Source organism: Micropterus dolomieu, linkage group LG14 (genome assembly GCF_021292245.1).
Source record: "Micropterus dolomieu isolate WLL.071019.BEF.003 ecotype Adirondacks linkage group LG14, ASM2129224v1, whole genome shotgun sequence".
Lineage (NCBI taxonomy): Eukaryota > Metazoa > Chordata > Actinopteri > Centrarchiformes > Centrarchidae > Micropterus > Micropterus dolomieu.
In genome coordinates, this window is record NC_060163.1 from 16185405 (window position 1) to 16202696 (window position 17292).

The following is a 17292-nucleotide window of genomic DNA, read 5'->3' on the forward strand; positions in this document are numbered from 1 at the left end:
AAAATTTCATGCACACCAGTGTTGGGCAATAATATTACATTTCTCAGTAACTTTAAGTAGTGTAACTAATTACTTTTCTATTACTAGTTACTAAGGCAAGTAACGCTGCGATACTCGTTACTGAACGCACCATCCTTGACGTAAATCCACGACTGTGCGACAGCTCAGCGGGATTGAGGACTTTGTTGTTCATGTCCGCTAAGAGCCAAACACTAAATGAAAAATGGAGAACGAGGGAGAGAGGCGTTCTTTCCACAGGTAAGTAGCTGCTGTCATTATTGTGTCACAGTCTAAGATACAAAGAACATTGTCATCTAGTGTAAACTCTGTGCGACCAGCAAAAAGCTTTCAACCGCGAACATTTCTACATTTGAAGTATCTGCTGAAGCAGCGCAGCAACGTGAAACTTACTGAAAGAAACTCCGGCAGCTGCTGTCACTGATGCTCGGACTCGTCGGGAGAGAGTGACGTTAACGTAACTGAATACTGCTCTTATAAATAGGCTACATGTGCAGTAAAACCGCTGTTTAAAAGTCGGGATTTACTTGCTTTATTTTTTATTTCAGCCGGTGGCGTTAAGAAACGTTAGGCCTTGGCTATATGCTTTGTGAAAACCATGGGCTACTCCTTGCTGCTGTTATGGGTATGATGTTAGTTAAAAGTCGGGGGAGACTACTTTGTTTGGGGGTGGTAGGGAAAGCAGTGTTTCCCATAATCAGCCTATAATTTGGATAATTATCAACGTGGACCGCCATATTGATTTTCCAAATTTTTACTTTAAATCATTTTTGATTAAGGAGCTGTATTGAGGAGCATATATTCGTGCAGCACCTCCTGGCTCGCTCCCTCTTTCTCTCTCTCTCTCTCTCTCTCTCTCCTCAGCACAAACCTGTCCAACGTTATTCTGTGGGAAACACTGGAAAGTAATATAGTAACTAGTAACGTAACTAGTTACTTTTATCACCAAGTAATAAGTAAAGTAATAATATTACTTTTTTAAGGAGTAATAAGTAAGTAGTAATATATTACAATTTCTGAGTAACTTGCCCAACACTGATGCACACTATGAAAATTTTCAATAAATGTGTGGAACATTCTGGTAACCTTGCAGTGTGGTTCAATATGCATGTTTAACTGATTTTGCATGTGATCTAAGTAGCTACTTGTGAAAAGGTTTTCTTTTAAGCTAATTTGGAATAAGTTTGTACAGTTCATCATGGACCTGATAAAATTCTTCATCACTTGGAAGCTTTGGCAGATTAAAAGTTTTTATTAAGCAGGGAAGTTGACCACTGTGACAGAAGGTCTTGGTCTGGCCTGTGGAGCAGAGATGGAGTTTCGGTTCAGACTGAGCGTCTCTAGTTTGCAGTCATTGCTGAGGGCTGCAGGGTTGTTGCCATCTTTGAATCTGTTCTGAGTAACTCAGATTGGCAAACTCACAGTAACTCCAAATAATAAATGGCAACGACAATATGTAAAATGAAGTCCACCAACCTACAATTCTTTTTAAAAAACACATCAAGGAGTAAAAGGGACAGAATATCAACACTGGGCAGTTTACTAAGGATGGTGCTCATGCATGCTGCTGTTTGGTCTAGTTTCTTTGGCTTGTGTCCAAACTATCATGCTGTGCATTTCTAGGAGTTCAGCCAAACATATTTTTTCCTTGTTAGATATCAGGACTGAAGGACTGTGCAGGACTGAATGATCTAACATAACAAGAAAAAAATAGGCTTATCAGAAAAAATTACATGTCCATTAACAAATGTTTCCCAAACACACATCTGACTCTCACCTTTTAAGGAAATTTAAGCAATAAACTACATTTCCCAGAAACACTCTAAAGGAAATGCGTCCGCTCTCAAAAGTGGTCCGACTCTGGCAAACTCGCAGCACAGAAAGCAACGTGTGCGCTAGCAACTAAGAAAGCTGACTGAGAAACACAAGTTAAACAGCAACACTGAGACTGAAACAAAGGTAAAGGAACAGTTTTATTGCGATACTATTTACGACCACCAGCAGTCTTAATGTCGCTCTGCTAAGTAACATATCACACGATATATGACTGTGTAGCGATTAGCAGGTATACAGTTTGTGTTCAGACTCCAGCTAGCTGTGTGACTGAATATTGTAGAAACATCCACCTTTGAATTAAGCTAAAGTACAAATTATACTGCTTAACTTTGTTTAGCTCTGTAGATTAAAACATAATAATAAATCATGTAGCTAAGTGTGTCTTTATTGGCTGACAGGTACTAATTTGTAGAAATATTAAAGTTATCCTTTATACATGGTCTTTCTGCTTCCTTATTAATCAAGGATCATGTCAGTGGCTTTAATCCAGCAAATAAAGGAGCTGGAGGAAGAGCTGGAGAAGCTCAAGTCCCAGCTGAAGGAGAGGAGTGAAGCTGGCAGTCCGTCTTGTAATGAAAACACAGACTGCAGACCTGATGGTAACACCAGCAGCAGTAAAAAGGCTAAGAGAGCAGGCAAGGACCGTCCTTTTGACTTCTCGGCCCATCCCCGGCGCCATGTGGCCCTGCGGCTGGCATACCTGGGATGGGCCTACCAGGGGTTTGCAGTCCAGGAGAACACAGACAACACAGTGGAGGCCAGACTCTTTGAAGCTTTGCTAAAGACACGGTTGATTCAGGATCGACAGAGCTCCAACTACCACCGGTGTGGTCGCACTGATAAAGGAGTCAGTGCCTTTTCCCAAGTGAGTTCCCTGAGACTCAAATTTATTGTTTATATAGGGAGATTCTAAGTATATAAATCAGTAATGAGAAACTATATTATAATGCAGGATGGTGCTCCAAAACGAGTCCATGCAGTTGTTGAGTAAACTTGTCTTTTCTACACAGGTCATAACCATTGATTTGCGCTCCACTCAGTTTTGTGAAGGACCGGGCGTCATACTCCCTGAACATGTTGATGTTAGTACCAAGAATAAAGCTACTGGCTCTGAGCTTCCATATGTAAAGATGCTGAACAGAGTCTTGCCCCAGGACATTAGGATCTTGGACTGGGCACCAGTAGCAGAGGGCTTCAGTGCACGCTTTGACTGTCAGTCCCGCACATACCGGTACTACTTCCCCCGAGGATCCTTGGATGTGGCGTTGATGGCAGATGCTGCGAAAAGGTGGGTGAAGACACAAAGTGGTAAATGCTGATGTCCCCCGCTTTGAAGTCACAGCTCTGATTTGACGACCTCTTTGACATCTAACAGATATGAGGGCACTCATGACTTTCGCAACCTGTGCAAAATGGATGTGGGCAACGGAGTCCTACAGTTTGAGAGGACCATCTTGTCCGCATCAGTGAAGCCTGTGCAGCCTCAGCACACAGACCAATATGACCTCTTCATATTTGAGATTAAAGGACTGGCCTTCCTTTACCACCAGGTATCAAGACACACTAACTCCCCCACAATTTTTACAGTTCTGCTCAGCAGTAACTTATGTTAATTTAAAGCCATTGTATTAATTTTTGCAATTTAGATACAATCTCTTGTGGAGCTAAACTCTTTCAAAATTTGATTACTTTGGTTAGTGACATTTGCAGTGTCTTACGGCAGTGTATGTCCTGTTGTGTTGTGCTGCAGGTGCGATGCATGATGGCACTGCTTCTACTGATAGGGCAGAAACTGGAAGCCCCAGAGATAATTAATCAGCTCCTGGATGTTCATAGTAACCCCAGGAAGCCCCAATACAGGTAAATCAACTGCTGTTGAAGAGGTTGTGTAGGGGGGGAGGGGATTTAAAAAATCTGACATTGGAATTTTTAAAATCTAACGTTTTCAAATCATGCACAAGTACACTGGTCAAAAACATTAAGGGAACACTTAAATCACAAATCAGATCTCTCAAAGTTCAAAGTCTTTAATGTTTATTGTATAATTGGTTGAGAACAAAATGACGTAACAAAGGTCAATTGAAACCATAATCGCCAATTTCTGGGCATGACAATGTCTTGGCCTCGCCAGTAGCCCACTGGAGGTCATCACATGTACAATACATAATGTTCCAGAGGTTCTCATTTGGATTCAGGTCTGGGGAACGTGAGAGCCTGTCAGTGGCATCGAAACCTTTCGTCATCCAGGAACTGCCTACACACTCTGGCCACATGAGGCTGAGCATTGTCCTTCACCAGAAGGAACCCAGGGCCCGTAGCACCAGTGTAAGTTCTGACAATGGCTCTGAGGATTTCGTCCCACTACCTAACCGCAGTCAGGGTATCGTTGGCTAGCACATGAAGGTCTGTGCGACCCTCCAAGGATGCGCCTCCCCAGACCATCACTGAGCCACTGCCAAACCGGTTATGCTGGGTGATGCTGCAGGCAGCCGCAGCATCTCCAGACTCTTTCACATCTGTCACATGTGCTCAGTGTGAACCTGCTCTCGTCTGTGAAGAGAACAGGGTGCCAATGGCGGACCTGCCAATTCTGGTGAAAATGCCAATAAAGTTTCACAGTGCTGGAGTCTGTTTCTGACAGTTTGGTCAGAAACATGCACACCAGTAGCCTGCTGGAGGTTCTTTTGTAGGGCTCTGGCAGTGCTTTTCTTGTTCCTCCTCACACAAAGAAGCAGAAACCAGTCCTGCTGCTGGGTTGATGCCCTTCTACGGCCCTATCCAGCTCTCTTTGTGTAACAGCCTGTCTCCTGGTATCTCCTCCATGTTTATGAGACTGTGCTGGGAGACAAAGCAAACCTTCTTGTGACAGCACATATAAATGCGCCATCCTGGAGGAGCTGAACTACCTGTGCAACCTGAATGGGCTACAGGTACAGCCTCATGCTACCAATAATGACAAGGACACTAGCAAAATGCAAAACTAGAGAACAGTCAGTAAGGATAAGGAGAGAGCAATTACCTGTGGCCACAACCTGTAAAACCATTCCCTTTTTGGGGGTGTTGTCTTGCTGCTGCCTCTCCAGTGAACCTGTTGTCCCTTTCATTTGCACCCAAAAAAGGTGACATTCAACATGATCACTTATGCTTCCTAACTGGACAGATTGATATCCCAGAAGTTTAATCTGACAAGATGTTAGTCTAAGTGTTGCCTTTTTTTTTTTTTGAGCAGTGTATAAATAAAAAAAAATCTCCTGCGCAAACTGAATCAATAATAGCAACAACAATACAGTTGAACTACTGTATGAGTCTTTACTTGAACATTTTCTTTCTTGTCTCTAGCATGGCAGTAGACTACCCGCTGGTGCTGTACGACTGCCACTTCAAAGGGTTGAGCTGGAAACAGGAGAATGAAGAGGTGAGCCATGTGCTGTCTGCACTACAACAACACTGGACCCAGAGTGCAGTCAAGACCCACGTCCTCCATGGGATGATCCAGGGTTTGGAAGCCATAGGTGAGATGTTCAGTGAGATGAACGGACCCTGACAAACTTCACCATTTTCAACTTCAGCCTGTTAAATTTCATATTAAACCTGATTGTAATAACAGGGATTTTTTAATGGACTTCTGCAGGGCCAGACTGCGATAAGTAATAATTCAGGCTGGGAATCTAACGACAGCTCAGGACAATATACACACATTCACATCAGACCACATATACTGTAACCATTCTGTTTAAATAATCTTTCAGTAACATATCTTTCAGTTTCAACACACACAAACTGCTTGGCAGTTCTCAGAGCTCTGACTGGACTTGATGATCATGAAGCTCTGTTAGCTTTGTGTAACTGGAGGTACTTCCACCTGACAAAACTTAACAATTTTGAGGAGACTCTTGCTATGTGGTACTTATAGGCTCACATCCTTATGTATCCTTTCAATATTTTGCAAAGGAGTAATGTATTATACACATAAACATTTTAAATGGGTATAAATTGTTAGTTTTATTTCTCCATCCACAGGTGGAGTGTCTTCTGACCACTGCTGGTTAGTAGAGGGCAGCCGGCAGAGAAACTACCGGCCCCTGCTGGAGCGTCCATGCTGCGAGAGCCTGGAGTCACGAATAAACCATTTTGTCAAAAGAGGCAGACTGGAGCGGGAGGAAGGGGAGAATGGAGGTGAAATGGTTCACAGAGGGAAAAGGTCCAAACACATCCATGATTCCCCCAGTGTCCCCTTTTCTTCTGACATGCCATCATCAAAACAAAGTACAGATAAAAAAGCAGAAGATTAATATTTTCTCACAGGAGCATGGAAAATGTTGTATTTCAGAAAATAAAAAACAATAGGTTTACATTTTTATGTCATAAAAAGTGTATTTACATGGTCATTCATGCAGACATTTGTTTTGCTTTGAAATAAAAGCGTTTTTGAGAAAATTGCTGTGGCAGAGTTTGGTGTACAACCATAGACTGTATAAAATGTTAACAGCTGAAGCAACTCAACTCGGACGGGAACTTTAAATTAGCTAAGCGGAACCTGCGTCAAGTGGTGAGAAATGTCGGAATATTTTTGAGGTGGCGCTTTACAAGCTAAGAAGCTAGGTCGTTAGCAGTGAGTTGAGTACAACAAGTCAGATTTACAGACCGCAGTATCCGGCAGTAGGACTGTCAACAACCATTTCGTCTGGCTGCGTATTTGACGGGACGGAGTGGAAATGGCCGCGGCTTCGTGTGATGTCATGTGTGTTGTCGCTCTGACCTGATCAAGACGTGTGCTAACGTTAGCTTGTTAGCATCCCTGGTTGTTTACTGGACCAGCCCCACCACTGTGGCTCTGCACGGACTTCCACTGTACATTCAGCCGATTTAAAGAGTATCACACGTTTGCGAGGTAAAAACAGATGTACTTTGTGTTTTAAAGTAACAAATGTTTGGGACCAGCCGGCCATAATCCCCAGTGTTGAGTTGTTTCCAGCGTTAAGGGGCTGTTTAGCCTCGCCAGGGTTATTTTTGCGTGGAGTCAAGAATAACTTCAGTAAAGCTGTCATTCCGATCACTCAAAACAAAGTTTGACTCCCATGGTGGCTGGTTATCCGAGAGGTAACAGTTCAGCTCGGCACCTCCACAGCAGGGGGCGTGTTGTTAAATGTCATGACAGCCTGGGGAAGACTTTAAAATACATTTCAACCAGCAAGAAACGACAGCGAGGGCATGTCCAGTAACTGCATACTGGAAAACGCTTTTTGGAAACATGTAGCACTTTTATGTGTCCACAGCGTTTAAGACTTTAATAATTCCCTTTTTACACCGTTGTGTTTAGATAAATACACAATTATACTGTATAATGTATGGTTTGGCTGTTTATATATTCTAAGATTCATATTTGTTTTGCATTGCTGCAGCCAATCTTCAAGTTTTATTTTGTGCCACCATCAACTTTCAGTAATTTCTGTTTAGTTTCCATGAGTGGCAGTAACAGTGTTATTACTTTACGGACATTGCTTGGGTACATCTCTCTGTGTTCTTTAAGATGTTCCTGGTGGGGCTGACGGGAGGTATTTCCTCAGGGAAAAGCACAGTGTCTTCGATGCTGCGGGAGCTTGGGTGCCCCATTATTGACGCTGATGTTGTGGCCAGGAAAGGTAGGTGAAGATATGTCTATCTGCAAACTATTCAGATGTACAGAGTTTATACGAATTCGGTCAAAAAACTGTCATCCAGCTGGAATCTTCTCCAGGACACAGTCCCTCAAATAAACTGTGTGTCTTACATCACTGACCAAAATATACTTGGTATAATAACGTTTATGATTATACTGGAATGGACACTAAGAGGTTGAGCCCGTAGGAGGTTCATTAAGACAAACGCTTGGAGAGAGTGCATGAATGATGACGGCTGACTGCAGGGATGATGTGGGGAAGATGAAAAGGTCACAGAAAAAGGTGAAAAGTGCACAGCTACATGAAAATATTAAGCATTAAGCTAACGATTTAATTACACTCAGGTGGTTAATGAGTCTCTCAAAAAAATTATTTAAATATTTTCTAATCCACCTTCTACCCACCTGTGTATACCTAGACATATTTTTTTTTGCCTCTTATTCATACTAATTCTTTCTATCGTTCTATGTGCTACAATATCGAGTAATTGTACACAAATCAACAATTAAAGATATGTTAATTATGATATGATGTCAAATACCAAATGCCTACTGCCTTTTCTTGAGAAAAGTGGTGGAACCGCACACTCCCGCCTATTCCCGCATCGTCTACCACTTCGGACCAGAGATCCTACTCGAGAACGGAGAGATCGACCGGCAGAAGCTGGGTCAGCTCATCTTCGCCAACGAGGAAAAGAGGAAGCTGCTGAACTCCATCACCCACCCAGAGATCCACAAAGCAATGCTCAAAGAGATCCTGTTCTACTTTCTCAGAGGTGAAGGGAGGGACTGAGTTTGGCTCAGTTGTCAGTTAACAGGGAAAAGGGGGTTGGGGGTGGGGGTTTACTGAAAATGAGCCATGGCTGTTTTGCAGAGCAGCGATGGCCATAAGGGTTTTAGGCTGTTTCTGACAAAGCTCTCTGCAAGTCAGAAAGTGAGATATTTTAGAATATTCCCAACATTTCCTCAGGTAGGAGGTGAATATATCTCAGATGAAAGTAGTGAATAGTTGCCTTTGCTGTAAACATTTTGCAACAGCTGTGACTTCCACTTGCTGCCTTAAAAAAATGCATATATTGTTAAAAAGTAGTTTCACTTAATTGTGTTACCTGTATTGTCATGTTATAGTGTAAATGTGTTCACACTCATTTAATTGTGTTTCACAATACTTACCGTCCTCTTCTTTCTCCCTAGGGTACCGCTATGTGGTGCTGGATGTGCCCCTTCTCTTTGAAACGAGGCGTCTCACTCAGTTTCTAAACCACACAGTAGTAGTATACTGGTAAGACCACCGTTCTTATAAACTCTTTGTTTATAAGTGTCCTATTTTAAATCATAAAATTTTTTTCAAAGGTTTGCTTTTGACAGAAACAGGCCATTAAGCCCAGTTTTGAGACTTATTGGTTACCTTGGTTTCCTTCAGCTGTCTTTTCGTGCCTTATTAGCATGACTCACCTCCTCCTCCGCCTCTGGATTTTTTAACAAGACATCCTGGCTGCACCATAAATAACCTCTTTTGTCTGTTCCTTTTCAGTGACCCTGCCACTCAGCTATCGCGCCTGATGCAGAGGGACGGCCTGACCCAGGAGGAGGCCGAGCAGCGCGTGGCTGCACAGATGCCACTCAATGAAAAGCGCGGCTTGGCTAATCATGTTATTGAGAACTCAGGCAGCCGGGAGGACACCCACCGGCAGGTCCTGCGGTTGCACACAAAGCTGGAGGACTCCATGGACTTCCTCTTAGTGAGGGTCATTGCAATTGCAGCCACTACTGGTCTGGGTGGGATTCTGCTGTATGCTGCAAAGATACTTCTATCCTAACGGAGCACAGATGAGGGGAAGAAGGGGTTTGATCCAGGATGTGGTCAAAGATGAGGGTGTGAATAGAAGCAGACGAAGGCATGTGGGGGGTACTAATGCAATTTACTGTGAGATTAGTTTCACAGCATCCACCGCCACAGCTCAGAGGTATGACGTGCTCTGTTGGCAGTTAATACAGACTTACATTATTGACACAACATGCACTGACAAAGATGATTTGGTGTGAAGGGTTTCTATGTGCAATTTCAGTTGGTTTTACTCGGAGACACTAAAAACATGAAGGTGATACCTTAGAGGCTCAGCTGCTGTACAACGCTCTTAACAGCGATCACAGTTTGGGGCCTACTGGTTAAACCTTTTACTTTGATGCAGCAGTCAATTCATAACTAACATCAGTCAAAAGGGCAAAACTTGATTTGACTTGACAAAATTTTAATTTGTCACAACTTATGAAGTTTCCAAATTAGACATTTTGGATGATTGTAGAGTCACTGTGGTTACTTGTCAAGTATTTGGCACAAACTGCCCCTTAAATATTTAGTACAAAATGCCTGTGCTACCCCCAGTCACGAATATGTTTTAAATTGGAGGGAATACTCGTCAAAGAAATATTAAAATGCTGTATCTGAATGATGTTATGCTAACAGAATGTTATTGTATGCTAATGACCTAAATTATGAAGATATAAGACAGAATGTATTTGACAATCCATTTGTAATGGGAACAGTGTGAATTTTCATGAATTAACAGACTTTATCACTGTATTTTCTTACACTCGAAGCTGTCCTCTGTAAATAAGAAGTATGTGAATTCTACTTTTCTGTGTACACTCACTTGTAACTAAAACAACATTTGTAACATTAGCTGCTTAACTGAAATATAAACGATCCGACATTACCGTTTTAAAGTAACAACTGTCAGATTTTTTGTTATTTTTAGTTTTAGTGCTGATTCATCCTGAACATTTAAAGTGTCCCTCCACTCAAAGTAGATGTCTAGTAGTTAAACTTTTTTAAAGGTAGATGTTATTTTAAGAATTGTTCTTGAAGTAATCAGAATTTTTCAGACTCAAATTATTATTTAAGGCAGAGTAGTTTTATGTTTTAAAAACATGTCTGGTATGGATTTTTAGATAACTTTGGTAAAAACTTTTGATAATGGTCAAAATTAAAGCAACAGCGGCTGAGATGTCCTTACTTTTAGTCACTAGTGTGGGTCAAACTCCAAAAACACTGGATCCTACATTTCCCATAATGCAACTCAGTAGTATATTGTTTGTTAGACCTCCCCTGCCTGATAAATGCCCATATCATTCAAACCCCACACCTCCAGATTTTGATGCAGGCTTTCTGTTGAAAATGTGACGTCTCAAGCCCAATCCAGGACAACCCTGATGACAACAGGGTTATTTTCTCAGACTTAGTGAGTGATCTGCATATCTGTACCAATAGAATGCCACTATTAGGGCTGCAACCGACCACTCCTGATTATTTTATTGATTAATCGATTGTTTTGTCAAGAAAATAGCGTAGACTGTCTGTCTGCCCAAGGTGATGTCTTCAGATGTCTTGTTTTGTCCGACCAATGGTCCAAAACCCAAATATTTTCTTTTTGTAATCATTTACAAAAATATGAAATCCTCACATATAAGAAGTTGGAACCAGCAAATGTTTGACATTTTTACTGAAAAATTTGCAAAGTTGTTGCTTGATTTTCAGATGATCGACTAATCACAGCTGCTCTAGCGCCTATAGTAATGAATATAAATCATATTGACAATATTAAATGCCTCAACTTCCAACCAGATAATCTTTGCAAAAGACATTGATGTAATTAGATCCTACAGGAAAATGTGATAGTGACAGGACTCCAGGAGAAGAAAATAATGAACTTGTATTAATGGTCAGTTGTGATGTCCTTGCTCTTGTCAACGTTTGAGCTTAGGCATGAGAATTCAGGCCCACAGGCAGGCGTGGTGACATCATCCTGGCACTGAGGTCCCACTTGCCTATGTGGCTCACTTGGCTCTGTCTGAAGCCCCTTCCTGGTCTGCTCTGTGTTTTTATCAAGCCACTGCAGAATTAATGCAAAGTGACTCGGGCTGTGGTGGGCGGGGGTCAGTGAACCAAGGCTGCATCACTACACATTTGGATACATATGTAATACACAAAATTACAACTACAAACACAATGCAATCTTTTACACACATGTAAACAGCACATACAATTGTCCGCCTCATACACACAGTCACACTGTAACATGATCACTCCAGGGTTGGTCGTCGTACAGGGCATGAAAAAGAACACGGACTATTTTTAGGTTGCTTTTTTTTAAACCTGGTTCCATCATGATCCAGGGGGTAACATGCTTTACTGGGCAGCCAGCTGTTCAGCAGAGATTTCCAAGTGTGCTTTTCTCAGTCTCTTTCTCACACACAGGCAGAGGCCAGATGCAGAGCATGGAAGGAGGACTATATCTGTACCAGCAAGTGTGAATGCCCCAGGCAGAGAAGGGTGGCAAAGTCTCAGTCTGAATATAAATTGGTTTTAATTCTGAAGGTTTCAAGCTAAAAGGTGAAAGTCTTAAGTTGCCTTGTCACACTTTGTAAAAGTATCTGGATTCAGGCACAACCCGCCTCTTTCTTGTGTGTTGTGGGTCCTTTCCGGAAGCAGAGCAAATCATTTTCTGATGGCGGGGGGTAAAGACATCTATAATCTCATGATCATGTTCAGAGAGTTGGCCTACGGCACCACAGTGTGTCGACATTTTGGAATCTCCTGTCTGAGTGGTTTTTCATCATTTCCCCCGCCTACCTCCATCAGGGGAGGTAGAACAGCTTGGGCAAAGGCAAAAAATATATATATAAAGCTTTGCTTTATATATATATATTTTCTAAATATTTTCTAAACTTTCAATAAGTATTGCATTAGTCAGTGTTGTTTTTAGTCTTGATTGGTTACACAAGGGGCTCTTTTTTTTTTACCACCCAGTGAAAGTACATGCCACCACAGAGGGTGATAGGCTAGACTAGTGCATGTGGACATTGAGCATGTTGGCTAACTGTCATGGCTTACTGAGATGGAGCCATCACCATTACTGTTATTAGTGACACCTGTGTTTCGTACAATGCTAATATGTTTGTTGTGAAAAGGGCCTATTGTGCTATATAATGTTAGCATTTAAGCTCTGTTTAAAATTGAATTTAGAAGTTGTTTTATTCTGATTAACACAACTAAAAAGAGAATAACATTTAGACAGAAATGTGAGTTGATACAACCCTAGCTGTCCCCTACCCTGTTATGCGCTATGCTATGCTTCTACACACTAGCAATTACAAAGTAGCCTTGCCCGCAGCATACTGAAAGTGTGAAATTTGGTAGAAATAAAAGGAAGAATAAACAGATATCCAAATTAAGATGCATTTATCCTCAAGACATACAGTAAAGACATTGATGTTGAGCTGCTCCTCCTCCTATAGCACATCTATAAAGACGCTACACACATACTGTACATGCATCCATGTTAATTATTGTCATTTACAGATAATACAGCCTTTGAACATGTTTGATTAATTCAGTATAAGAACTTCTGTTGCTATATGGGGCCCTTATGAAATCTTGTCTGCTCCTTTTGACAAAGTGCATGATTATTAATGGAGTGGTAATTAGGACCAGTTCCAGTAGCCTTTGTTTTGTTGTTTGATTTAGTTAGTGCAAGTGATTGAGTAGGGCAATGTAGACACCAGTCTGTAGGTTGGAATGCTTTAAAGGAAAAAGACACCCAAAGACAATTTCGCAACATGCTAGCGAGGCTGCACTTCCACACAGCAGTGCTTTCAGCTAAATGCCAAAGCTAGCTTGGCGTAATGCTCATAATTACAATGCCAACACGCAGATTATTAGCAGGTATAATGTTTAATATATTCACAACATTTGATTATTAACATCAAACATGCAGCTGAGGCTGAATGTCGTTAGTTTTTAAAATTTTGACCTGATGAGGGCGCTTGAGGAAAAATTCAGAGAGAAAAGTCAGGGGATCACCAAAATCAGTATGATTCATTGTTAGGTCACAATGGATAATGTACCATATTTAATGGCAATCCAATAAATAGTTGTTACAGTAGTAGTAGTAGTTGATATTTTCCAAAGTATTAGACCAACTGACGAATATTGCCACCTCTAAAGCCATGTAGCTAGCATGGCTAAAAACAGGTATTGGCAAAGTAGGTGTGCTTTTCTTACTGTCGCAGATAAGTGACCAGAAGAACAGTAGATGACACAAACGTCTGTCAAGACATTTCCTGTGTAGCTGCAATGTTTGATTGCACATCATTTTGTAATTATCTAAAACATCAATACTAAGTGTTTATTTAATGTAAAACATTCCACGCAGAGGAGGTAAGTATAGATACTATTGACCTCATTGTGCCAGAAGATAAAGGATCCACACCTCCCACATTTATGGTTTTTTCATTTGTTAAGTGTAACAGCTTTTTTTTAATAACTGCCAAGGTTGGCTGGCACTTTTTCTTGACTTGAAAGCTTGTTTTGACACCACAGTCACAATTATTGTAGCTGTCTTCATGTGGATTCAAATAACAGACAGAGCTGAGAAAGGTCTTTCTGGGAAATATTTAAGCGAAGCAACAATCAATGACGCAGATTAAAGACAGATGGGTACAAAAAAAAGTGTAATTACTTTTAAAATGCAAAACTCTTGAAATGCTCCTGGAGTGTTTTGGGCATCCAAGGTTGCTGAGCTCTAGTTGTGCAAGAGGGTGGATTTATCTTTTGAATCTATTAAACATTTTTACAATTAGACTTGGTTAGTTTTTAGCAGATGAGGACCATTTCTTTAAGACTAAATGTTGAAATGTTGTGTTGACATAGTTTTTGATCATTTTGATAAAATAAAAATTGACAAAGACAGCAAGGATGAAAAACCCATTGGTATGGCCACTGACCCTTAGCACAGCAGGTCACACTAACAGGTAGAATAAACTGGCTTGAGCAACTGTAACATCTGTAGTGTTCTTGAACTCTGGCATCTGGTGTCATGCTGAGGAAGGGACACTCGCAGCGCCTCCGTAGCTCATTGTCAGGCTGCATTCATGAGACTGCAATGAGGGGCAGAGACAGGCAACACGCCAGCGGAGCGTCCCCGGCCACATGACTCAACCTGTCCCTACGTGTTAGCCCCGGCTCAGTCAGGGCCATGGGGGAACAAGGACGTTGGTATTGAGTCAGTGACACACTGGACAGTCCCCAGAACATGCATGGGGAATGAAAGTGGGGGATGCATGTTGTCATGTTCTACAAAGGAGGGCTAGGACAAGAGGTACTGCACCCATGCATACATTCTCTAATATAATGCAAGATGATAATTTTGTGCATGTATGTCTGCCCTAGTTGTGTGGTAGGCAGGATGAATACACATAAGGGAGGACATTCATCCTGCGTACCACACAAGTTACATCTGTTCACAAAATTACAGTAGATCTTGACCACAAATTAAAGGTGCCCTGTGGAACAAACAGAAGTTATGTTTACGTTCAGTGTCACTCACCAAAACGCATTGTGTGTGTCTTTGAACAAATGGAATGAATGCATTTCCTTCCTCATAAAATCCAGCATTGTTTATATCCACATTCACTATCTTGCAGTCTTCATGTTACCTGTTTTTGTTGGAGCATTGCTACATATCCGTGTTAGTGCCACCTGTAGATCAACAGAATAATTTGAGACCACTGGCAGAAGTGTGTAAGCAACACTGGAACATTGGTTAGCAGTTAAGGAACACTTTATAATACAACCTGCACATTATATGAATTTTGTGTTCTTTATTATTTATTGTGGCTATATGGTAACCCTACATAAAAGCTGGACAGGGTTCTCTTTAACAACTTCTGTATTGTATATCTCTATACCATTTTTTTTCAGATGGACTTTTCTATTGCGGCAACTTTATCTTATAACTGCCATGAGCAAAGGGGAAAATGATTTGCTGCACTACAATCAAGGAACAACACCTACACTGTAGTCAGTCCAAAGAATATAAGCTGGTAGGCTAAACTGCCTATGCAGTGGGTTAATTTAACCTGTTCTCTTTTGCATTATTATTGCAACATTATTAGCTGTATACATTGCTATACCCCCTGTTGTCATTCATAACCTGTCTATTTTATACGTATGTCAAGAACTCCACCATGTGAGTTTTGGGAAATGTTTGCTGTACACCTGCAGTTCTGGTAGCATATCATTACGGTGAAATACATTCATTACTTAATAGGTTTCACAGAATATCAGTGTTGTTAACAGCATTCTCCCCAAACTTCAGTTTTGTTACCCACTACTGTACCTTGTGGTTACCTAATATTTACAGAAATAGTCAGTCGTTTTCATGTTATGTAACTATCTGGTGAATCATCTCAAATCAGCTCATAAGCATTAGCAGTATAACTTACACTTCAAGCCCTGCACGGGAAGGGCTTATCACGAATGCATGTCTCCCCTCTGGCTTTGCTGACCATTCTGCCACAAAGCTGAGAAAACTGATGAGAAAGCAGCAGTTCAGCTGATGAGACCATTGTCCTTTTCACAATACATGCCAGATTTCAGGTCTCACGGAGATCAATCACTTCCTGTTTCTTTCTTGTATCTTTTACTGAATTCATGACAAGACGTGACGTAACGTTGTTGGAATATCGCTTCTGTTAACCTACCTTATACAATGATGCATTAACATGCCACTGTAGACCATGCGAGTCCACACGCAAAATAATGACTCAGACATCTTTGCAAACTTTTGATACTGTAGTCATTAAAATGTCAGAGAGGTGCTGGAAGTATGCTGTATTTCAGATTGTAGCCTGAAGGATTAGTTCAGCTAGAGTAAACATAACACTTACTCTTTATTTTTAATATTCAAGGTGATATATACAGGCTTGAGGTGAGCCTTGAGATAACAGGTCTGAAGAGGATGGCAGAAAGATTCTGTTACATGTCAGTAGTTATAGCCACAGTATTGAGGAGACACTGGTTTTATGGCATGCTAACAGCATGGCTCTAGGAATGGTAATGTCATGTTTGTTGGTCAGTCCACCACTTTGGTCCAGGCTGAAATATCTCAACAACTACATGATGGATTGCCATGAAACTTTGTACAAACAGAGGATGAAGCCTGACTCTCCCGACTTTCCTTTGGAAGCACCACTAGCAGGTTGACATTTTTGGTTTTGAGTGAAAATGTGACTTTTGTGATCAGCTGACACACATGCATGTTCCCCTGTCATAATTTAAATTTGTGTTAATTACAAACTCAACCTAAACTAAGATGGTGAATATTGTAAATGACCCTCAGAGATGCTATAGCTGTAGTCTCCAAGTCATGTTCTTTTGGGTTCTCCAGTGTGTGCTCGCCATGTCCGTGTAGTTAATATAACTTTATTATGACAAGTCTGACTATGTGTGCAGCCAAGTGAAGATTTTTGTAGTCTTTGTGTTTAAATCTAAGCAAACATCTTCTTAAGTCTACACTCACAAGTAAAACCATTTGTGCGTGTAAGTGTGGGAAGGTTGCTGTACATTTGGTGGGAGGAAATGTACGTGAGCATGAAGGGGCAATTTAGCTTGACAATAAAAGCATCTATCTCTAATTTGGATCAACCCTGGTGAGTTAAGTGGGGAATGCTCAAGATAACAATACCAAGGGCTCATTAACGTCACTTCAGACATTTCAGAGGAGGTGCTCCCTCCAAGCCTTGCATTCTCCTGTCTCGTTTGGACTAAAGACACATGCAGGGACACACACGCACGCTGACCCGTACGCTGACCCACAAACACTCACGCGCACTCTGCAGTGGCCTGATAAGCCTCACGCCTCACCAATTGGCCCCTGCAAATGTCAAGCTGAAGCCATCTCAGTGTGCTGATAGGGAGTGGGCGGGAATGAATAAAT

General features: G+C 41.4%; 2 protein-coding genes across 4 annotated transcripts; both read left to right on the forward strand.

Moving 5' to 3' along the window:
* The first annotated feature begins 73 nt into the window (after positions 1 to 73).
* On the forward strand, positions 74 to 6291 carry pus3 (pseudouridylate synthase 3). Of its 3 annotated transcripts, XR_006828084.1 has the most exons (8): positions 74 to 258; positions 2320 to 2719; positions 2865 to 3142; positions 3230 to 3404; positions 3605 to 3714; positions 4050 to 4179; positions 5194 to 5366; positions 5875 to 6012. XR_006828084.1 is itself a non-coding variant. In XM_046068877.1 (7 exons), exons 1-7 carry the CDS (start codon positions 224 to 226, stop codon positions 6144 to 6146), a joined length of 1443 nt encoding a protein of 480 aa, XP_045924833.1. In that variant the 5' UTR covers positions 74 to 223; the 3' UTR covers positions 6147 to 6291. The 3 variants fall into 3 exon arrangements, 2 of the variants coding, with proteins under 2 accessions (XP_045924833.1, XP_045924834.1); XM_046068877.1 differs by lacking the exon at positions 4050 to 4179 and having other exon boundaries at positions 5875 to 6291; XM_046068878.1 differs by lacking the exons at positions 74 to 258; positions 4050 to 4179 and adding an exon at positions 1025 to 1977 and having other exon boundaries at positions 5875 to 6291.
* Positions 6292 to 6382: 91 nt separating this feature from the next.
* On the forward strand, positions 6383 to 10244 carry dcakd (dephospho-CoA kinase domain containing). Its single transcript, XM_046068881.1, has 5 exons — positions 6383 to 6745; positions 7385 to 7496; positions 8086 to 8289; positions 8708 to 8795; positions 9048 to 10244. The coding sequence occupies exons 2-5, from the start codon at positions 7385 to 7387 to the stop codon at positions 9331 to 9333; spliced, it is 690 nt and encodes a 229-aa protein (XP_045924837.1). The 5' UTR covers positions 6383 to 6745; the 3' UTR covers positions 9334 to 10244.
* The last annotated feature ends 7048 nt before the right edge of the window (positions 10245 to 17292 follow it).

Coding starts and splice junctions, on each gene's coding strand:
- pus3 (XM_046068877.1), top strand. CDS start 224: ATGGAGAACGAGGGAGAGAGGCGTTCTTTCCACAG. Junction 259..2,319: donor GAGAGGCGTTCTTTCCACAG/GTAAGTAGCTGC, acceptor TTATTAATCAAG/GATCATGTCAGTGGCTTTAA. Junction 2,720..2,864: donor GAGTCAGTGCCTTTTCCCAA/GTGAGTTCCCTG, acceptor TTTTCTACACAG/GTCATAACCATTGATTTGCG.
- dcakd (XM_046068881.1), top strand. CDS start 7,385: ATGTTCCTGGTGGGGCTGACGGGAGGTATTTCCTCAGGGAAAAGCACA. Junction 8,290..8,707: donor CCTGTTCTACTTTCTCAGAG/GTGAAGGGAGGG, acceptor CTTTCTCCCTAG/GGTACCGCTATGTGGTGCTG. Junction 8,796..9,047: donor CACACAGTAGTAGTATACTG/GTAAGACCACCG, acceptor GTTCCTTTTCAG/TGACCCTGCCACTCAGCTAT.